At 36.7% G+C, this 23,892-nt stretch overlaps 2 protein-coding genes across 2 annotated transcripts; one reads left to right on the forward strand and one right to left on the reverse strand.

Moving 5' to 3' along the window:
- The first annotated feature begins 5,006 nt into the window (after window positions 1–5,006).
- On the forward strand, window positions 5,007–7,699 carry LOC110943171 (replication protein A 32 kDa subunit B). The gene is made up of 10 exons (XM_035990250.1): window positions 5,007–5,135; window positions 5,214–5,318; window positions 5,399–5,496; window positions 5,594–5,635; window positions 5,727–5,804; window positions 6,003–6,081; window positions 6,205–6,291; window positions 7,108–7,190; window positions 7,315–7,383; window positions 7,467–7,699. The coding sequence occupies exons 1-10, from the start codon at window positions 5,031–5,033 to the stop codon at window positions 7,549–7,551; spliced, it is 831 nt and encodes a 276-aa protein (XP_035846143.1). The 5' UTR covers window positions 5,007–5,030; the 3' UTR covers window positions 7,552–7,699.
- A 3,934-nt stretch (window positions 7,700–11,633) lies between these two features.
- Window positions 11,634–12,092, reverse strand: LOC118492082. The gene has a single exon (XM_035989859.1). The coding sequence runs from the start codon at window positions 12,090–12,092 to the stop codon at window positions 11,634–11,636; it is 459 nt and encodes a 152-aa protein (XP_035845752.1).
- Between the last annotated feature and the right edge of the window lie 11,800 nt (window positions 12,093–23,892).

Consider the following 23,892-nt stretch of genomic DNA (forward strand, 5'->3'; position numbering starts at 1 on the left):
CGCTAATGGCTTGATTTTAAGAGATAGGATCATTAAACATTTCCAAAATCCATTTCAACTTCATTAGGGAGGGAATGTAATCATCAAAGTTAGTAGGCTTTTAAACCTAGATGACCTCCTAAGTTGATTATTGGGTTCATTAGAAGTTTCAGTTTTAGAAGTTTCAGTTTTATGAATTAGCTCTTAGTTAGGTTGCTATCATTTTCATTCTAAGTTTGTCAGGGTTGGTGCAGTATGGTGTACAAGAGGTGTAATCGGAGTTAAATTCGGAGTGAAATTTAATGACACTCTTCCCCCCGCCTCTTGTATTCCTTGCAAGTCATGATAAGGACTTTGACTGCTCCCACCGACTTTAGAAATCTTTAGGAACTCAGCATGCGTAAGGTCAATATGTAACGACCAACAAATTCTAATAGAGAAACAAGTTAATGACATTAGTTGTTGTAGTTTCTCTTGTTGAGGATTATGTTAGTTTAGGTAAGAAATCTAAGTGTGCCCACAATTAAGCAACAATGAAACTTTTGTAAGAGTAGCATTAGATTTTAATGAGACAAGTTTTGATAGAACAGTGTCGTGATGGAGCGGTGTCTTATACAAGAGGTGTAAATTTAGGTAATGTAAAATTTTCACTCCCCACCTCTTGCAACTATTGCAAGTTATTATTAAGACACTTAATGCTCCCACTGATCTTTAATATCTCTAGAATGCCACAAGAGAAGTTTCAATAAGTTACGTGACGTGGGAACCTATCATATATATACGTTAGACTTTATTTGATTTCTTTAATGTCCAGATATCATAAGAAACTTTAGGGACATATTTAATAGAAATCTTATTAAGTGCATATATGAATAGAGTTCTTCTAAGACAGTGGGCCATATGTGACAAAATTTAGATACAAGTTGATAGTCTGTTAAATGATAAATGAATTATGTCTGAATATTCCATTTGGAATAAGTTCCACGAATGTCAATGAATGACTTATGATGGACCCATGCTTATTCCTTAAGCCAAGTCATATTTTAGGGCTTTAACGTCATGATTTAAAATCACTTAAAATGAGATTAGATGAAAAAAAATCATCCTCATTAACCATGTTATGATTTCTCATGAATTTTGGTTCTAATGGATGAAATTTATAAGTCTCATTTTCCTTTTGTCATATTCTCATTAGCATGATGACAAAAGTTGTGAAAAGTAAGGTATCATCTAGTTTCATCTTAGTAATGTTTCTATCCAGATATTTAGAACAAATAAAAGGAGAGTTTAAAATAAGTGTGACTTTATGATGACCATGCAAACCTCACAACCTTCATAACATTGCTTAATTATGATACTATATTCTGATTAATCTTCAGAATATATAAGGTATCGAAAAGCGTTGTTAGAAGACTGCTTATTATGGTTCTTATAGCCTTAACAATTAGTTTTGTCACTAACTCTCATGTTAGTTATTTGTCGAAGTCTGGTAAAGAAACGTATGGAACTAGAGTCAACTAATCATGTGTTAATTGGAATATTAAAATTATCAGACTTAAATATCATTAGTAAGTTACTATCTAATTAATTTATCCAACTGTTCTTTAGAATAATGGATAGTCTCGTTGCTTATGCCTAGTCTAATGACATAATTATGCAGTGAGATTTTCCCTTGAAGAACCTTAACGTTGGGATTAGCACTTGTAATTTGTCTATGGACCTTAGAACAATCCTCTTTTTAAAGTTTTAGTGGTTGTAAGGTGAATAACATCTTATTTTCCAGTTTCAGACATTTATTTCTATGTACATATGTTGCTTATCAACACACTCGTTATACTTTGGTATTTTTTGAGTGTTATAGTTGATTTATAAGGCATCAAATTGTACAAGTGAAAATCTTAGTATGTAATGTGCTGGAAAAATATACTTATTTCCATGTGTAAGCCCTTAACTTTATGGGTCATGGTATTGTACATTGTTATGTATTCACATATACCACTTAGCTTTATAATTTATAATTTTAAATGAAGGCATGCATCTTAGGAGTTCTACTGATTATTTCACAATTATAGATTAGTCTTAGGAAAGACCTAATCTGGAATAACCTTTTAGTGACAGCACTTATATTACAGAGTTCTTGATTATCATAAGAGACATCATGTTCGATTTATCCTAATCATCATGCTCTACTTTTCTTCTGTAGTGTCTTAAGAGATAATCAAGGATTTAACTTAAGAGCTAATTCTTATAGAAACTTTAAATAAAGCAAACATTTTAGGTTTAGGAATTAGAGTGGATGAGATTTATAGAAGAAAATTATAGTGAGTAAAATTATGGGTACTAAGAATAAGGCAGACAAAATGATCACAAAAAAATAATTGAGGATCATTAATATAAGGATCATTATGTGAAGAGATTGTGATACGTCTATTACTAACATCAAAATAATAGACTACTTAAAGTTCTACTTAAACGAAGACAAAACAACTTTGGCCAGAAGTGTAATCATTTAAGCATGTGTGCAAAGTGGTTGTAACAAATCAGCTTTGGCCAGAAATTGAGACAATCACTTTAGTTATGCACTTGTTAAGTATGCCATCTATGAAGGAATTAAATCAGCTTTGGCCAGATATTAAAACATTCATGCTTATGATGCACACTTAACATAGCTTTCGTAATACTTGAACGATAAGTAGATGTATCAAGTCAGCTTTGGCCAGAAATGATATATCAAAAACTCATTCAAGTTAAGCCATTTTGGTTTTGTAAAACATTATTTGATCCTCATTAATTAACTAATTAATTACAAAAACCAATCATTTAATAGCAAACCACCCGTTAGCGCGGATCGAGTCAGGTCTCGACTGAGTTATGAGATCTCGAGTCAGTTATGAGGTCTCGAGTCGCAACCTTGTTGTCACGAGTCGGAGCCATGGTCTCGACTACTATATCTTATGAGATCTCGAGTCATGATGAGGTCTCGAGTCGCAACCACGGTCTCGAGTCGGAATCATGGTCTCGACTACTGTGTTTTATGAAATCTCGAGTGCTTGATGAGATTTCGAGTCGCAACCATGGTCTCGAGTTGTGACCTTTATGGTCTCGAGTCGCAACCTTATGGTCTCGAGTCATGACCTTATGGTCTCGAGTCGAGACCTTTGTCTCGAGTTGTACAAATTTAAGCCCTTAGTCGAAACCTCAGTGGTCTCGAGTCGATACCCTGTGGTCTCGAGTCGAAATCGTTGTCTCGAGTTATGAAGATTTGAGAACACTTATGATTTCGAGTAGAGACCTTATGGTCTCGAGTCGAGATCTTGGTCTCGGCTCGTTAAAGGGATCTCGAAACTTCCTGTTACAGCTGTTAGTGATAATAACTGAAAAATCGAATTCTAAGGGATTTCGAGATATGTTTTCCTGTTTTAATGATGATCTAATTTTGTCAAAATATTTCAAAAATTTTATCTGATTATCAATTAACAGTTTTCGAATAAACTTAGATGATAAAATTGGATCAAAACAGGAAAAACACTCAATAATCCTAATTACATTCCAAAACATAAAGGAATTTTCGAATTTTCTAAGAACACATGATGAACCCTAAAAAAATAAAATAATAATTCTGGAACCCGAAATCTGAAAATTAAGGCTTCTAAACAGATTTCGGACATGAACTTTAACCATATTGGTCTCGAGTAATGTAATAAACCAATTAAATTTCCGAAACAGTGATATCGATGACTTCATGAGGGACTCGAAACCATGCTGATTGATTATATTAGGCTTTTAAAATTTCTGTTTTCCAGATTTCAATCCCAGAATTAATGGATACGAAAAACAGAACTGACTAATCAACATATGCTCTGATACCACATGTTGGTCAGTTCTGTTTTAGGCATAATGGAAAATATGAAAACATACCTTTGATTGCATCAGTACAGGTCAGCAGAGAATCCAGATGTAGTCGCAGCATTAGGTTCGACATGATTGTCAGCTTGATCTGGTTCCTCCTTAGGGTGCAATCTAATGATGGTGATGATAAGAAACCGAAAAGGGTATCGGTTAGGAGAGGAGGTCGATTGATGTTATGTGCTATTAGGGTTTGTGAAATTGTCTAACCCTTTAACCTCCACATTATTCTCCTTATATATGCACCCAGGAGGAAACCCTAATTAGTTAATAAGGGTAATTAGGCCCATCAACAATTACCAACTAATTATATAATAGGATTGTTATATATTTTGATCCATATAATGTAAATGATTATAATGGCTACTAGATTAAATATAAAATAATATATTTAATCTTACATACAGCCCTACTTAGGTGCGATCCCATTTTGTTCAATGTAATATATTCAAGATTGTTGGAGCACATTAATGTCGTTTAGTGAATCGGGTAGACCAGACCTGCTGAGTTCGAGTTCCAATGTTGTACAGTAACTTTAGCTCCCTATCACTAGCTATTGGCGTATCAGCTTCCTGTTAGGAGTCTCGAGCTTCTTATTTCCGTTTTTTTTATTATTCTTTGTTAGTTATTTGCGATTACTATTAGTCTTAGTTTTGCTAAATGGGATTTTCGAGTAACCACTTCGTCATGTTTGTTTATTTAATAACTTCCATCAAACAATTCGAGAATGAATTACTACACGTTTTCTTATAAACCTAAATTTTATATTAAAATAAACCCTTGTGTTATTAGTTATTACCAGTATCATACACGAACAGAACGTGACGATACACGACCAGAAAGAAACACATGACAATATTCACATATAATATTTATTATCAGTTAACTACAACATACACAAATGTGCGTACAAAAACACACATGTAATTATGTGGGATGTGATAAGGTATAACCGGACGCTAGTGAAAAAAAAAAAAAAGAAGAAAAAAAATCACTTATCCATGACTTGTGGTTATAAAAATGATTTATATCTTTACTAAAACAATTGATTTTTTCTTAATATAAACCCATCCTTATTTCAGAAGTTTCTTCCCCACGGCCTATTATATATATTGGCGGGAATACATTTTTCTAATCCAAAAATTATGTACGACCACGAGTTTGACGGCGCCGCCGCCTTCTCCGGCGGCGGCTTTATGCCTCCTCCGGCTACCCAGACTGCAGACCCTTCACCCTCTGTGTTTACTAAGGTAGGTACCCATTGCTTTTGTTTTTTCACAAAATTAAGGTAGTTATGTTTTGTCATCGTGTGATTTTGTTACATGCAGAAACGTGAGACGCTGCTACCATTGACCGTCAACCAAATCAATAAAGCATTGCTGTTAAATGATGATAAAGTGAATTTTCTCATAGATGGTGTTGATGTAAACAATGTAGGGTTTTGGGTTTTGTTTTGATCTTTGTTTTTTGTTTGGTTTTGAACTTTATAAAAGTGTTGGTTTGTTGAATGAAGGTTAAGTTGGTGGGGATGGTGTTGAATAAGGCTGAGGGAGTTAATGACATTCGGTTTGTACTCGATGATGGTACTGGCCGTATTGACTGCCTCAAATGGTATACAAGTTTTTGTTATGGTAATATGGTTATGGTTATATTTTTGTTTTTGTTATGTGGTTTTACGACGTGATTTTGTTTTGGTTTGATGTTTTAGGGTTAATGAGCCCGTTGACATAAAGGAGATGGAACCGGTTATGTATGTTACGGTTTTTTTTATTGATTTGTGAATCAATATTTAAGTTGGATAGATGTTGTTTGGTTAGAATCTTAACGTTGATTGTATTTAGGAAAGGAGTGTATGTTCGAGTTCATGGCCAACTTAAAGGATTACAAGGGAAACAGCACTTGATGGTCTTTGGTATCAAGTATGATCTTTACTTCTTTAGTTCTTAATTAACTTTCTTCGTTGAGCAATACTTTAATTTGTGTTTTAAGTCATAGATAGTGAATTATGTTGTTTTCGTTAACCTGAAACGCGTATCATATTTGGATTTTGGAGCTTCTTTAAAAAACCTGAGCTATCCCGTGTTACTCAATCACGCATACAATGCTTCAACTTGCAGGCCTGTGACTGATTTTGATGAAATCACACATCACTTTGTGGAATGCATATATGTCCATTGTTATAACACAAGGTTAATGGTAAGGTTTCACAACTTTACTCTGATTTCTTCGTATTTTAGGTGTAATATTCATCAAAGATGAGTTTTTGTAACCTTTAAACTGTAGTTGTTTATAACAAAGATGATGTTTTGTCTGTGTTAGAAACAACAAGCTGGTACTAGTAATCAAACTCATATGCCAGGCTCTGCTGTTAACACACACGCCTATCAAACCGCAACATCAAATCAAGTGAGTCAATATAAAGCCTCTCTTTTCAGTTATCTCTTCGGATTAAGCTTAAGCGATTTAACTAGAAAAGAAACTTGTTAAATGGGTTGAACATGTTTAAAGTGTATCTGAATGCATAAAACTTACTACTAAAAAGGTTGATTAATTTTTATAATCATATCTAGCATAGTTATGAAATGCGCTAGCTAGGCGCACCCAAGGCGCATAGGCATCGGCTCTCGCCTAGGCGAGAAGCGCAAAAAAAGCGCGGACCTGAGAAAAAAAAGCGCAAGCAAATAAAAACATAGAAAAATAATATAACGTATTAAAAACACATTTTTTTTTTCAAATTGAGAAGCCATAACCTGTGAATATGAATCAAAATATAAATGATAAATACATATGAATTGTTGAATATACTGCAGAATCGTCATAAGGTAATATTGTAGTATTTTGCCGGCCAAAAAAAGAGCATAAAATTATAAAAAGATAAGATATCTTAAACTTTTTTTTTTAAATTCAAATATATATAAGATTTGAGTGAGATATGATTTCCAAAAAAATAGATAAACATCTGTAAATATAATCTGTTAAAAATAGATGATCGTCAATAAGATAGGCTTTCAAATCACGTAGCTTTTTTTACCTAGGAGGGAAAAGGCGCAAGAAGGTCGACTCGCCCAAATATGTCGCCTAGGCGGGAAAAGCGAGCGCTTTTCATAACTATGATATCTAGTATATTTATACCTTTTAGAATTATAAAAATTGTCCCAACCCTGTTAACCCATTACTGACTGAATGTTACTAACTGCATCCTATTTATTTATTAATTGTAAGTTCACTGGTCCTTATGGTGCTGCGGATGGGCTCAATGGAATCGATAAAATGGTGTTAGATTATTTGATACAGCCGGCTAGTGTGTAAGTTTTACAAGTACTTTTATCAGTTTGATTTTTTTTTTCAAATATAAACGAATATAATGTTCAAATGTCCATGTATATGAAATCTTATAAGTTAACATAGAGAGAATATTTTATGTATTAGAGCAATGCAACATGGGGTACACCTAGAAGAACTTGTTAAGCAACTGGGCATCCCTTTGGACAAGATAGTGTAACTCTCTTGCTCTTAACTCTGTGCATTTACACACTGACACACATGGAATGACATAGTAATGTTTGTTTTGTTTTTAACAGGGCTGCACTTAACACTTTGGTAGATGAGTCACTGGTTTACAATACGGTCGATGATTATCACTTCAAGACAACTATCAATGTTTGATATCTGTTTCGTCACTCTAGCATTGCTTCTGAACATTTCCCTTATAAGCTAGAATTTTTTTATTTGACCCATTTGAGATGCAACACAACCTAAATCTGTTTATTGGTAGTACTTTTTATAACTTTTATAAAATGTGTGATTATGCAAAGTATTTTCTACTTGAGTATGTTTATGACCAACATGGGAAACCAAATTGTTTTGAAATATATATGATGTTGAACATCCGAAACATCATCATCATATGCATATGAATATGCAGTTGCAGCGGAAGGTTTTTCTTGATTTGCAGACATAGTGATATAAATATGCAGTGTAAGAAATGATGCAGAATATGCAGAAAATAATGAGAATTGAGTGGACAAATTCTGTAACTTGAAAATGTCTTGGTAACCAGCAAAGTTTGCCGGTAAACTACTATATAAATTACATAATGGCGGTTAATCTTGGCGGGTAACTGCCTTGGCAGTTTAGTTTGAAAGTTTAACCCGCTTATCTTCTTAAACCGATTATCATCTTGTCCTAATACGTTAACATCCAGACTACATATCATACACACATACATATTCGAATAATAATAAAGACATAACTAAAGTTTAATTATAATTGTAACGATGATACTTCCAACACAACCCCCTTAAACTTTGGTTATGTTAGAGCCCTGTTGCATGACACTTCGATTAGCATCTTCTACCGCTTTCTTCATGTAGCTGAAATTGAAACGCGTCCTCCTTTTGTGCAAGTTCCAATCATCCTCCCATCCATTTCCAGCAAATAATGCAAATTGTGTCGAATCTGCACCATTGCGATCATTACTTGCATCTTCATCATGAGCAGTACCTGCACTCCGTGTCTTCCTGTGTCTGCCTCCTGAGAATCAGCACCATCATTCACCATTTCTTTCACATGCACTACTTCCTGCACCGATTTGAACTTATAATAGTATTCTAGGACATCAAGGTACATAGCGTATGTAATCCTCATGTAATCTCCATCTTTATATTCAAATCCTAAATCTTTTGCTATGATTGGCCATGTGTTTTCAGTGGTCACTTCTCGGTATCCGCCATCTCTTGCCACCAAAATATACAGACTTAATAAATCTATCTTTCTTTGATCCGAGAAGTAGGGTGGAACAGGCCTTGAAGTGATTCCCATATACTCATTCAGGAACCAGCGGATCATTTCTTCAAACTTCTTTTGAAGATCAACCTTATACTTGAATACGTATTCTTGATCATCGAGCATATTAATTAGGGCCTTGCAATCAGCAAATTCATGAAATTCTAATGTCTTTAGAATCATCAGATTCCAGTCAGCCTCATATTCATTCGAAACATTTAGAGTTTCGAAATAAGAATTCAGATAATCATTTTTAAATTCATCATCTATACCGCACATGTCTTGCAGTCTTCTTCTCTCCTTTAAACCCAATTCCTCCTCCTTCGTCAATCCAGGCACATCATTTATTGTATTTATTACCGGAGATGAAAACATGGGAAAGATTTTGCATGTATCGCCGGATTTTCTGACCGTGAAGCTTTGAAGTGTTAACTGTTCTAGGCTTAAAACATTCCGGTCAATATCCGACGAGTAGAAAACACTAGAAATACACAGTGTTTCGGTTCCCATTTTCATTTCCACTGTACCCACTCCTCGAATGAATAAGAAATTATTCATTCCGGATCTTGTTTCGACACCCATTATATGTTTTACTCGCTTGAAAACATCGAGATTACCCACAAAATGATGATTAAATGTCGGATTAACATACCAGATTTCTTTCCATTGTCCACCGTCGGTTCCGGTGACAATCATCTCCTCTCGGCAGTGCACATCATCTTCTTGCTTTCTGATTCCGGCATTAATTGCTTGTCTAATCAGTTGCGTCGCTTCGTCATTCTCCTTGGCCTTACACATATAAATTTGGTGTCCAGGCAGATGGCAGTAATAACATAATCTTTCACGAGGGGTTCGGCGTTTTTTCTCATTTTTCTCATCAATGCAATGTTGGCAAGGCATAGATGTTGCAGTCGGTTTAACTTTTGCATCGATTCTTGTAGTGGCTCTGATACCACTATGTTGGACATCCGAAACATCATCATCATATGCATATGAATATGCAGTTGCAGCGGAAGGGTTTTTCTTGATTTGCAGACATAGTGATATAAATATGCAGTGTAATAAACGATGCAGAATATGCAGAAAATAATGAGAATTGAGTGGACAAATTCGGTAACTTGAAAATGTCTTGGTAACCAGCAAAGTTTGCCGGTAAACTACTATATAAATTACATAATGGCGGTTAATCTTGGCGGGTAACTGCCTTGGCAGTTTAGTTTGAAAGTTTAACCCGCTTATCTTCTTAAACCGCTTATCATCTTGTCCTAATACGTTAACATCCAGACTACATATCATACACACATACATATTCGAATAATAATAAAGACATAACTAAAGTTTAGTTATAATTGTAACGATGATACTTCCAACATATGAAACCACATGGGGAAAAAGAGTAGTTACATTCTTAAGCTCTATTTGCAAGTCTTAACATAGTTTACGAGCTAGTGCATAAAACGCTTAAAAAAGTTCATAAGGAGGCCTGTTCTATACCCCGCAAACTGTTACAATTTGCTTAAGAACATGCGTTATGGTTTCACGAAAAAGTGAAAAAAAGTGGCTGCAACGTCACTGTCACGTAGTCAAGAGGGCTTTCACTCATTTTCTTTATGAGGTGTATAATGGTAAAAGATAAAAGAAAATAAAGTTTATGTGGTTAATTGTGATTTGTTGAGGTGTGTAATAGTTCGGCCCCACAAAGCTTCGCCTCTACCCCACTCCCTTGAATTACCTCATCCATGCGCCCCTATCAACTAACTCACGCCCCTTTGGGGCAGTGATTAATGCTCCCCCTCGCTGGCATTGACAGGGGCCCGAGCGCATAACATTCATTTCAATGAATTTGATTAACTGAATGCGCAATTGAACACCATTGCCTGAATAAATTTGAAATGTTATCCTTTTGAAGTTCATGAAGTATTGTAAATGTTAAATTACACTGTTCAATATAATATGTTTAAGTTATACATTACCTTGAGGGGGTTGTATAGTTGTATTCCAAAGTTGGAGGGTTGAGAAGAAGCTGATGGAACTGAAGAAGGTTCGGATGGTTATTCAGAACATGTGTAAGACTTTTGTGAAAACTGGTCTTATTACTTTTCAGTTCTCACAAGTGAAATCTCATGCGTTGCCTTTCGTAGGGACTTGGCTTAGTAAGTGTCATGTGGTCATAACCATCCACAATTAGTCCATCTTGAAGATCGGCATTTTGAGGGTGACACATGAAGGCAATTGTCTGCGAACAAAAGAAGAGGATAATACTCTTATGTAGTTGATTAGTCCGCAATGAATAATGTACTTCTTGTCGCCACCCACGCTATCGTTTCTGGACAACTACTTTTGCGTGATGGTATCGACAAGGTTTGTGCATTGGCTAGAGTAAGAGTTTAGGTCGCAAACATTTTTTGTTTATTATTGAAAAGGTTAAAATGTAATTCTACTTAATTTTAACACAATAACTATGTATAGTTGTTTAACTAACTACAAAATAAAAAGAAAAAAAATAAAACAAATAAAATAGACATGATTGGTCAAAGAGGATGGACCCCATCTCTCAAGTGTTTGGCACTCATTATTGGGTTGGCCAAACCCTTCATTGGCGCCCCTCGTTAACTAAGCGTAATGGGTTAACACCCTTAATGGTGAGGTGTCATGGTGATATGTAGTGAAACGCCAACCCATTACACATGACCTTATATCAACTCTTGAATCGAGGTTTCCAAAGTTATAATTAGTTTAACCGGGTCTAAGGGAGAAGGGGCACCCGAGGGTAGTACCCTTGCCCTAACCAACCAAATCCCGCCCATGTCAAATTTCTTATAAAGTACCAATTAGCCAGCGACACCTTACCCTTGTCATAAACTACTTTTTTAATAAAGTCAAATGCAAAGTAAAATTTAAACTTCATTAAAAAAAAATCCGTAATTCAAAATAAACTAATAAAATTAAAAAATAGAAATAAACTAATCCTCGCCTTCCTCCTCGAGGTACGGTAGATCTTGAGCTGCAAGATGGACCACAAGATCATTTCTAAGTCGAAAATGCGTATCTCGATCCATCAACTCCTCAAGTACAGTATTGTGCAATATGATACATGTATACCTTTCGCTCATAATCTTGTCTACAGTCATAACACACATGAGCCTCTTAAGTATGTCCCATTTTCCTTTTAGCACACTAAAAGCACGCTCCACATCTTTTCTTGCCCATTCTTGCAATCTCTTGAACTTCTTTTCATTCGGATCGACGGGATATGGATACGTTTTCATAAACGTTGACCAAGTAGGGTAGATCCCGTCAGTTAAATAGTATCCACGTTTGTATGTATGTCCATTCACTTGAAATGGACACTTAAGTGCGATTCCATTCCGTTCCGCGTTCAATGAGATATATTCAAGATTGTCGGAACACATTGATGTCATTTAGTGAACCGGGCGGACCACAATACGCAAGCCAAAAACATAAAGCTTGTGACGCGACCACTTCGACCATGACCGTTGGGTATTCGTGATCACCTCTCATATATTGGCCTCGTAACTCAGTGGGACACATCCTTCAAACAAGATGCGTACAATCAATGCTACCTAACATTCCTAGAATGGGGTATTTTTTGTACAAATTCGCTACGTCGGTGCTTGTCGGCCTACGCAAGAACTCGTCATCGTACAATTGATTCACGGCATTACAAAAAAAAATTATAGGCATTCCCGTGAAGTCTTTTCGAACATTTATAAGTACTCGTCATTCTCATAGGGAGTATTACCGCTCGCGAGTTGTTTAATAGCGGATGTGACTTTTTGTATTGTGGTAAAACTCTTTTTCATCCGCCCGCCATATCCCTTCTTGATACCAAGGATATTGTGTTTCCACATCACCAACAATTTTTAAGTACAATTGTTTCAACATACGAAACGGGTAACAAAATGTTTCATGATTATGCTTTGGTTCATCAACAAAATAATCATTCATAAGATTTTTGTTACCTTATACGTGATCACATTTGATGATTTTTTTGAATGCCCGACAACGTTGCCATGTCTTCCGCTTCGGCTTCCTCAGGCATCTCTTTAAAAAAGTAAGCTACTATCGGTTGAAAAATCATCTTTAAAATTGTCGATGGGTAAAAAAAACCCAAGTCGTCGTAGGAGAAATTAGCTATTGAGAAATGATATTGATTAGAGTGAAACTGTAATAGGATTTGAGGGAGAATGGTATAAGATTTGAGTGAAACGAAGTATGGGGTGGTTATTACAACCCGCCAACTTGTCGACCCGTTTGATTGTAGAATTCAACACCAAGTTCAAGCCAAATCAATCAAGTGAATTCAATACAAGAATTCAAGAAAACAAAAATCCATAATCGAACAAAGCATAAAGCCTTCGTTTGTAGATTCTTTTCCATATATATCCACAAACGCTCGTTAGTTATCATTATTATCCGCATAAAGTTATATCAGCGATTATAATTATTATACCATAAACGAATAACATAACATGGATTGGTTTGATACAGGGCGTTTCCCACGTCTTTTAAGATGTCTTATCAATGTCACTTTTCCATTTTTAACCTTGTCTGCATTGATAACCATCGTGTAGTCAGCTGTGCTTGCATCTTGCCTTAGTATTCCTGTCCTCATTAGAAAACTTCTCAAAATCATCCCAAACATTAGTATTTGCATTAATTATGTTTCGAACCATTAAGTATAAACAAAAACAACAAAACGACACCGAATTAAATTTGTTGAAATCATTATAAGTTCGTGAGAAATTGCGAACTATGTGATACGGTCGATTTGTTTTCTTTGCGAACTATTTGCATCAATTTTTGTTGCCTGTTAAATTAAACTTAGAGCATGTCATGTACCTAACGTAGGCTTCAATTGATGAATTCAGCACAGTACTAGTATCAAAGAATTAAGCACAGTAACTTAATGATCAAAAAAAGCGAATGATGAAAGTTGGTTTGTTTCTGTCGTAAATTTCATCAAGTAGGTTATAAAGAAATTATAACTCAAATGGGTCGCTTATACCAGCCCATAACCTAGGGTCAAAACTCAAAAGTCCAAAACTAGAAAGCCTATCTGTTACATCTTTCATAATTCGGTCCAACAACTTGATTTCCGTTATTACCCTGTTTTTGGACTGAACCGACCCGAACCCAATTATAGTATAAATACAGGAACCGAATTTCATACCCACCAGATTCGGTTCAGTCTGATTTGGGTATCTTTTCATGTTGGTCCTCAGTTATTTTCGGTCCAGATCTATTTATGTTCACCCTTAGGCAAGCCGAACCCGTCCGCCTAACATGCATGGGTGACGACGATGTTCCGGCTCTGATTTAAACCCGGGAGGGGCATAGCCGTACGTACCCCGTCCCCTAACAACAAGATCAATAAAAAAATGAGAGTAAATTACAAGTTTTGTCTTTTATCTTGGTGGTGTCCTTTGCCTTTAAAACTGACGAGTTTTGTACTTAATGTTTCAAAATCTTCAGTTAATTGTGTCTTGTTTGATGATAGCAGTTGAGTGGGAGATTTTGGAGCTCCACCTGTCATTCTCTACAACGTCATTCTCTACATTTGCTGTAGAACCGGAAAACACATGTAGAATCATTGATCTTAGCAAGATGTAGATCATTAAACTTAAAACCAACAGAAGCATCTCTTGAAGATCAAGAGATTTTAGTAGTGACTCAGATTCGTCATCATTTTTTTATGAGAGCGGCATCCAATTCAACAAAATTTTAACCATCAGAAGCAAAGCGAGAGACATTGGCTGGTGAGTAAAATTCATCACCTCTACCGATAGCAAGTCTGGTTCATCAACGTGAGGTAAAGCCATGGTTTTGAGAAGCAGTCACTATCTCACATCCCTTCAAATCCCTACTTCTTCAATCCATAACCCTAATTTACCCCAGATGCCCAAATCTTTATAGATCTCTGATTCAAATCACGAAGGCCAGTAACAATGGTGATGGTGAGGTTGTGACGGGTGTGACAATGCTGGGGTTGGTTTGCGGTGGTCTAACGATGGTGATAGAGAGGTTGTGATGGGTGTGACGGTGGTGAAGGACGACGCTTCGATGAAGTGTTAACCGATTGTTGTGGTGGTGGTGCTAGTGGCGGTATGTGGTAGTGAGGGTAGGGTTTGCCCTATAGAGGGAGATAATAGATACAAACAGTGGGTGTTTAATGAGATATATTTTGTTTTAATCATGAAAATGGTTTTATAGAATAAATGGGTAAAAGACCAATTTGCCCTTCACTTAATAGTTAAAATTAACTGGGTTAGGACTAAAGGACAAAGCGTGTAAGATTTTGAAACATTAAGTACAAAATTCATCAATTTTACACCACCTAAAGTTTGACACACAAAATTTCCAATTAAATCAAAAAAATAAAAAGTAGATTAACCCCAATGGGTGATGATCAAATAGGAAGTTTATTTTGGCTAGGAAGGATAGGAATCAATAGGATTATGACATGTGGCAAAATTTAAAATAAAGAGGAATGGTATGTTAGTCAATCGTATCTAATCTTCTTCCTTCTTCTCCCCAGTAACTTCAAAACCCACTATCTTCAACCTTTTCTTCACTTTCTATCTCAATAATCACTACAATATAGTGCGATTTTCGTCACCAATCAATGATTCAAACACCCGATCAACGTGTTCTTCAACTTTTTTGAAGAAACCCAGTTTAACTTCATACAATATCTCATTTTTTTCCTGTGATTTTGAAGTGAATCACTCGATCAGTTTGTTTCGATCGCTCGCTGATAAGTGTTTTTATCATTCAAATTTCGTCAATCGTTGAAGAAATCGGCTTCGATCCATGTAAGAAATTATTTAATTGCATTTTTACGATCTGGGTTTTTGAATTGAGTCATTGCGTTTTACGATCTTGACGGGGTCCGGGGGCAGCGCCCCTAGGAGCAGGGTCCAAGGGGCAGAGCCCCTGGCTGGGGTCGAGCTTTGATTAAATTGCTTTAATGAAACTGCATCAGAAAATTTAATTTTCTGGAAATTGCCTCATTTTCGTAGACAGTTTTTGATCTCCTACTTCTTGGTTCAGACAGTTTTTGAAGTGTTTTTAGTCATTGCGTTTTAGGTAAAACACATTTTTAAGTGTTTTCTGGCCATTGCGTTTTATAGAGAACACTTTCTTTTCTGTTTTTAGGCCATTGCATTTTAGAAATAAGACAATTTTATGTGTTTTCTGGCCATTGCGTTTTAGAAAAACACATTTTTGAAGTGTTTTTAGTCTATTGCGAAGATTGTTCAACTGGAAGAGACTATCGTTCAAAAGAATCAGCAAATTGATCAATTGCAAGGAGATGTGGGTTTGTTATTCTCCATTGTTTATGATATTCGTGGCAAGTTGGAAAAGAAGTTTGGGCAGGAATTTGCTGATCCAACTGATTTGGAGAAATATGAAAAGGCAGCTGAAGATAGAGCTAGAGCGTTTGCCAAAGATGATGCTGAACGTGAAGCTGCTATGAATTTGTACTTCAACACTCCTACTGATAAAGAGAAAGCAGCGAGACTTAAAAAGAAAAGGGAACTGGTTGTGCTTAAGAATAAAAACTTGAACCCTGCAGATCCTACTGTTGAAGCTACTCATCATCTGCTGGATGTTGGTTCGAGTTTGTATGACAAGGTTGGAAATAAGTCTGGTATAGTGAGTTGGGGATACGATCATGATAGAAAGATGTTGTGGATTAAACGGAAGATTGGTCCCTATCAACCAGGTCAATTTCAGTCTCTAACCAAGGTCGATTTATCCATGCTTGTGAATGCTCCTTACAGAGATGATAAGCCAAATGGAAAAGGATATATGTTCTTTGAAAGACTTAAGAGAGAGGTTGAAAGAGGGTTTCCTTCCATGAAGACTGCAGAATCCTATCTTAAACCTACTCTTGGAGTTCGTGATCCGAGAACTAATAGGCGAATGAAGACCGTGATCTGGCCTCCTACAAACAAAGAGAAATCAATTCCGTTAGTGAAGAAAATCCCAGAAGGTGGTCTCAGGAAGCTGAAGTTCTGGGTATATGATGAGTCTGTGGGGCAAGCTTTGATGGTGTGTGATGGTGACGTGCAATATAGAATGGCAGATCAAGTTGATCTGTTGACAGTAAGTTTGTAAGAACTTGAAGTGCTAGCACAGCATCAGATTCGATCTATTGAGAAGTATGAAATGATTGCTAAAGAGTGGAATGGAGTTGTTGCTGGTGCGTTACACATCAAGAAACAAGGATTTACTGGCTTGAGAGATACTACTGGCGGCAGCGGAAGCGGTTGAAGATCGAAGTTCCCTTATGCTATAAACCTAAGGGGAGATTGTTGGAACCTGAAGGTTTATGCATAATGGGTTAGTTAGTTAACTTGTTTGAGCTTGTGATGTAATCAATTAACTTATAGTTGGGTCGATACTGTGTGGGTCTTGGGAGGTTTCGGCTATACCATGTTAGGGGCTTTAGGCCCAAGTTTGGTAGTATATATGTAAAACCCTTTGTTTTGTTTAGGGTTAATCAGCAATTGTGAAGTCTAAGAGCCAACCGAAACCATAAACACTCTTGTATCCAACATCACTTTGGTGTATGCAAGAGAATCTTTCTGATTTATATTCGTTTGTGTTTGGTTTCCGCACAAATACAAGATTTGTGGTTGATATCATTGAAAGATCCTTATCGGGACTTACAGTGTTTGAAACTGTTGTGCATCTTGTGTTGCTGGTGCGACCTGAAGTCCATCCCTTTTGATGGAGCAGCTGCCTACTCTGGGAGTAGCCGGAGGCAAGGAACTGCTCGAAACTTCCTTCGGATGATGATCCTTTCCGGCCATAAAAGAGGTGATAACTTAGGAACAGGGCTGGACTACCGGAAATACTGTTCTAAGTAGAGCAACCCCACGATCGGCGCCACTTGTTAAAGCAAAAAGAGTATGGCAGGGGGAAGGTCCAGGATCAACTCCCAAAGATAGCTCACTGGTCGGAATGTGCAATCAAAGAACACTGTTAGCCTTAACGCGAGAGATGGCCTCCCACGTTTGGACTCCGGTGTGAGAATCAGTTGGTGATTCTTAAAAGTCTTAGCGAAATGGTAGGATAAGAGCTTAGAGTGAGAATGAGAAAAGTGAACTTACTTCAGGTTGAACAAGTTTCCCCTTTTATAGACAGATTGCTCTGCACAAGGGAACCTTATGCCAGCTCATACCTTCTTGTCTTGGTAAACTTATCCTCCCTTGACGTTGCTTGCAGATTTAGCCTGACCTCTTTGGGTAAAATTCAGGTTGTGTGTTTCGACATCATCTTTATGTGTTTTATGGAGAAATCTAATCACTTTGACATGCTGAGTTCAAGTTCCAATGCTGTACAGTAACTTTAGCTCCCTGTCACCAGCTATTGGCGTATCAGCTTCCTGTCGGGAGCCTCGAGCTTCTTATTTCCGGTTTTTGTTTATTATTCTTTTTTAGTTATTTGTGATTACTACTAGTCTTTGTTTTGCTAAATGGGATTTTCGAGTACCCACTTCATCATGTTTGTTTATTTATTAACTTCCATCAAACAATTCGAGAATGAATTACTACACATTTTCTTATAAACCTAAATTTATAGTAAAATGAACCCTTGTGTTATTAGTTATTGCCAGTATCATACACGAACAGAACGTGAAGATACACGACCAGAAAGAAACACATGACAATATTCACATATAATATTTATTATCGGTTAACTGCAACATACACAAATGTTCGTACAAAAACGCACGTGTAGTTATGTGGGATGTGATAAGGTATAACCGGACGCTAAGACCATGAGGTATGGTGAGGACAGTCCCCAAAGGGACCATCCGCCATGTAGGCGCCAACTAAGTAAAGGTGGAGGACCATCCCCTTGGGGACTACCCAAGGGTGTGGTGGATGGTCCTCCCCCATTTTTTATTATTAGTTTTTTTAATTTAACTAAAACAAAGTAAATAAAAATAAAAAAACTTATATTTAAATAAAAACCTAAAGTTACACTAAAAAAATCCTAAAGCTACATTAAAAAAAACCAAAAGTTACATTAAAAAAAACCTAAAGTTACAAATAAATAAAAAAACTACTCGTTGTTTTCTCCGAGATTCCAAATGTGATTGATCAAGTCCGATTGAAGATTGGCATGTGTGAAATCGTTATGTAACGAGAACCTATTTATTCTGCTCCACCGTATTCTCTTCATACTCATAAATTGCATGTCCTTCATCTTCGAGGATGATGGTATGCAGCAGAATACAAGCATACAAACAGTATCGCAACTTTTGGGGTGTAAAAGCGCGTATTGGGTTTTCAATAATATGCCATCTTTGTTGGAGAACCCTTAAACAACGTTCAATATCTTTTCTAGCCGCTTCTTGAAACTTGGCAAATTTCTTTCTTTTTTCATCTGGAGGATGCCTAACCGTTTTAACAATTGTAGAGTACTGTGGGCATATTCCATCGGCAAGATAATACCCGCGTCTGTACTCCACTCCCGAAACCGTAAACCTCGTATCAGGACCGCTCCCATTTTATAATGTCGCAACCCCCGTCCCCTAACTACCCGGGAACGGGCGGCCGCGGCCAGTTTCGGTGGTATCCATGTTTATCATTTTGGCAGCGGAATTTACATCAGATCGTAGTTAGGAAATATTTTATCAGAGTAAAATACCATACTTCCATAATATTAAACACGTGGGAAAATCCCAAGTTTTAGGTACACACATTTTCATAGGGATAAACCCTATTTTATTTAATAAAAACATCTCTTTATTTTAGGTAACTTTATAACCACTTTTCCAAGCCTTCAGTGCTGTCCAGCTGGCTTCTATTTGGCTTTCACATTTTGTTACCTGAAACGCGTTTAAAAACATTTTGTCAGTGGGAAATACTGGTGAGTGAATCTCAGTTTAATCAAGTTAAGTAAAATCATTGTACACTGTTGAGGGCGGTCGCGCAATTACATTTGTTTCCATCTACTTTAATTACCACCCACGGTACTGTCAACCCGACTTGTGGTCATGTTACTACTCACAATGTAGTAACAAATTTTGCATACAAAACCCCAACATACCGATGATAATTGTAGAATACAAATACTCAATCACTGTTTAATATAATATTAATCATATGAGGTTTTGTAAAAACAGTTTGCAAAAAGGAGATTACTCGCATTGCTGTCTTAGGGTTTTCTTTAAGGTTTCCATGGTGATTATCTATAATTTACACAAATGCACACGCGTTAGTATAATAACTCAATATTTACATTAGTAATACCCTCCCCGAGACGGCATTCCAACGACTATGTCGGGCAGAGCCATGACAGCCGTTACGGAACCCTGGATCAATCGGGCAGCGTATCTAATACGTAACCGGGGTTATGATACTTACAACAAGGCAGAACTTCGTTATTTAGGGGGGGTACTAGGCCTGAGAATAGCTTATACTATAAGAAAATTCGAGAGAGAAAAGTGTGTGAGCAATTTCGACAGAACAGCCGATGGCCTCTATTTATAGGGCCTGATTCTGGTTTTGTCACGCCCCGCATAGGTGGTAGTCAAGGGCTACGCGGCCTGCGAGGGTGGCTAGGGTAGGCCCTAGCTGATCCGACTCAGGTCCTAGCTTCGACACATTGCATGACACATGGCAGCACCGGCTGTGCCTCATGTCCCTTCGCTCGCGCCCCGCGTAGACCAAGGAGGGGTCTTACGCGGCCCGCGACAGACTAATAAAATTGTTTTTAATTAATTTTAATAAAAATAAAGGTATTCGGGACCCGTTTTCGTATTCGGGGTGTATTTAGGAGCGTCTAGAGTCACGTTAAAGGTTCCGGGAGAGCTGCTACATCTGTGGAGGTAAAGAAGTACATGACTTTAAATTTTATGTTAGATTTGTTGTCATATCTATATGCCTACCTATGTTTAGTTATCTTCAAACATGTATATATATAAGTGTATTTTAGGACATATAGGGATATTCTAATTATTTTTAGGGTGTCGAAAAATTTAGGAGGGTTGTTATATCCTCCCCACCTTGTTTTAGAACTCGTCCTCGAGGTCTACTAGAATAGGTGTGGGTATTTCCTTTGCATTTCTGATTCAAGCTCCCAAGTGTATTCTGGTCCTCTTTTGGAATCCCATTTCACTTTAACCAGAACTAATCTCTTGTGTTTGAGATTCTTGACTTTCCTGTCTTCGATCTGTAGAAGCCTCTCTACAAATTTAAGCTGTTCATTTACCTCTATCTCCTTAAGAGGTACTACCAGTGATTCATCAGCTAAGCATTTCTTGAGATTAGATACATGAAATACATCATGTATTCCTGCCATTTCCTCTGGCAGTTGTAGCTGATAGGATACAGGTCTTATTCTTTTAATAATCTCAAAAGGTCCAACATACATGGGGCTTAGCTTTCCTCTTTTGATGAATCTTAACACTCCTTTCCAAGGAGATACTTTCAATAACACTTTGTCTCCTACCTGAAATTCCAATGGCTTTCGTCTGTTATCAGCATAACTCTTTTGTCGGTCACGTGCTGCTTTCAGCCGTTCCTTGACTTAAATGATTTTGTCGGTTGTTTCTTGTACTATCTCGGGTCCGGATAGTTGCTTTTCTCTAATTTCTGCCCAACAGACTGGGGTTCGGCACTTTCGTCCATAAAGTGCTTCAAATGGTGCAGCATTGATACTTGTGTGATAACTGTTATTGTAAGAAAATTCTATCAGTGGCAGATGATCGTCCCAATTACCTCTGAAATCAATTACACAAGCTCTAAGCATGTCCTTCATTGTCTGAATTGTCCTTTCGCTTTGCCCGTCCGTTTAAGGATGATAAGCTGTGCTTAGATTCAACTTGGTTCCCATTGCTTTTTGGAAAATTTTCCAAAAATGAGAGGTAAAACGACTATCTCTATCAGAAACAATTGATAAAGGAATTCCATGTAATGAAACTATTTCATTTACATACAGGTTAGCCAATTGTTCCATACTGAAAGTTTCCTTCATTGGTAGAAAATGAGCTGACTTAGTTAGCCTGTCTACAATCACCCAGATTGTATCATTACCTTTCCTTGTCTTGGGTAATTTGGTAACAAAATCCATTGTTATCAATTCCCATTTCCACACTGGCATTTCTAACTGTTGCAATAAACCTGAGGGTTTCTGATGTTCGGCTTTGACTTGGGAACAGGTTAAACATTTGGATACATAGGCTGCTATATCCTTTTTCATTCCTATCCACCAAAAATTTTTTCTTAAATCCTGATACATCTTATCACTTCCAGGATGCATCGTATACTTAGACTTATGAGCTTCTTCTAATATAAGGTGGCGTAGGTTTCCTAATTTGGGTATCCACATTCTTTTCTTATGGAATCTCCAAATTCCATCTATTCCTTGTTCTAATTCCTTAATCATTCCTTTTAACTTTTCAGTATCATCCTTGATTACTGATTCTTGTGCTTTTCTAATCTGTTCATTTAAATCTACCTGCAGATTTAATTTAAGAGAACGCACTCTTTTTGGCTTTTCATGATACTTTCGACTTAAAGCATCAGCCACTACATTGGCCTTTCCTGCATGATACAAGATATTACAATCATAATCACTAAGTATCTCCATCCAGCGTCTTTGTCTCATATTCAATTCCTTTTGCCCAAAAACATACCTTAAACTCTTATGGTCGGTGAAAATGGTAAACTTACTACCGTAAAGGTAATGTCTCCAAATTTTAAGGGCAAAAATTATTGCTCCTAATTCTAAATCATGGGTTGAATAATTCTCTTCATGATTCTTAAGTTGTCTAGATGCATAGGCTATAACGTTTTGACGTTGCATCAATACACATCCATAACCTAACTTGGAAGTGTCACAATAGACTACAAAGTCTTCAGTTCCTTCTGGTAACGCTAGTATGGGTGCATTGGTTAGTCTTAGCTTAAGAATTATAAAGGCTTCTTCTTGTTTTGATCCCCATTCAAACTTAACAGATTTACAGGTTAGCTTAGTTAAGGGAATGGCTGTCCTAGAAAAATCTCGAATAAATCTTCTATAATAACCGGCCAATCCTAAGAAACTTCTAACCTCGGTTGGTGACTCAGGGGTTTTCCATTTAGTAATCGCCTCGATCTTGGTGGGATCCACAAGAATTCCTTCATGATTAACTAAGTGTCCAAGAAACTGTACCTGTTCTAACCAAAATTCGCACTTTGAAAATTTTGCATAAAGCTTTTCTTTTCTCAATAAACTTAGAAGTGCGTGCAAATGATTTGCATGTTCCTCTTTAATCTTAGAGTAAATGAGAATATCGTCTATAAAGACAATTATGAATTTATCCAAATATGGCTTAGATATTCGGTTCATCATGTCCATAAATGCAGCTAGGGCATTGGTTAAACCAAATGGCATGACAGTGAATTCATAATGGCCATACCTTGTTCTAAATGCAGTCTTCGGAATGTCCTCTTCCTGTACCTTTAATTGATGATATCCTGAGCGTAGATCGATTTTAGAGAAAAATCGAGCTCCTTGCAATTGATCGAACAAATCATCGATCCTTGGTAATGGATACCGATTCTTAATCGTGACTTTGTTCAATTCACGGTAATCAATGCACATACGCATTGATCCGTCTTTCTTCTTAACGAATAAGATCGGTGCTCCCCATGGTGATGAACTTGGTTGTATGAATCCTTTCTCCAACAATTTGTCTAACTGTTTCTTCCGTTCCTGCATTTCTGCGGGTGCCAAACGGTAAGGTGCTTTGGAAATTGGTGCTATCCCTGATAGCAGATGCATCCTGAATTCAACTTCCCTGTCTGGCAGTAGTCCTGGTAATTCTTCTGGAAATACATCTGAAAACTGAGATACTACTGTAATATCTTTTAGTTCTTTTCCTTTAGTGTTAGTGATTATAGAAATCAAATACACTAATGTTCCTTTTCTTATATAACTTGATGTTTTCATCACAGAGATGAATTTCGTGGACCTAGATGGCTTATCTCCTTTAATTGTGATTTTTTCACCCCTTGGTGAATTTACTTGGATCGACTTTTGATCACATAAAATACCGTCTTTATTGGCTATTAACCAATTGATGCGTGCGAAGTGTTATATATATTAGGTGTATATTTTAAGCCCCTTTTACACTTTTTCGCCAAGTTTTAAATTTATAAAACACGATATTTACTAACACTAAACACACATATG

The sequence above is a fragment of the Helianthus annuus genome, chromosome 5 (assembly GCF_002127325.2).
Source record: "Helianthus annuus cultivar XRQ/B chromosome 5, HanXRQr2.0-SUNRISE, whole genome shotgun sequence".
NCBI classification, from domain to species: domain Eukaryota; kingdom Viridiplantae; phylum Streptophyta; class Magnoliopsida; order Asterales; family Asteraceae; genus Helianthus; species Helianthus annuus.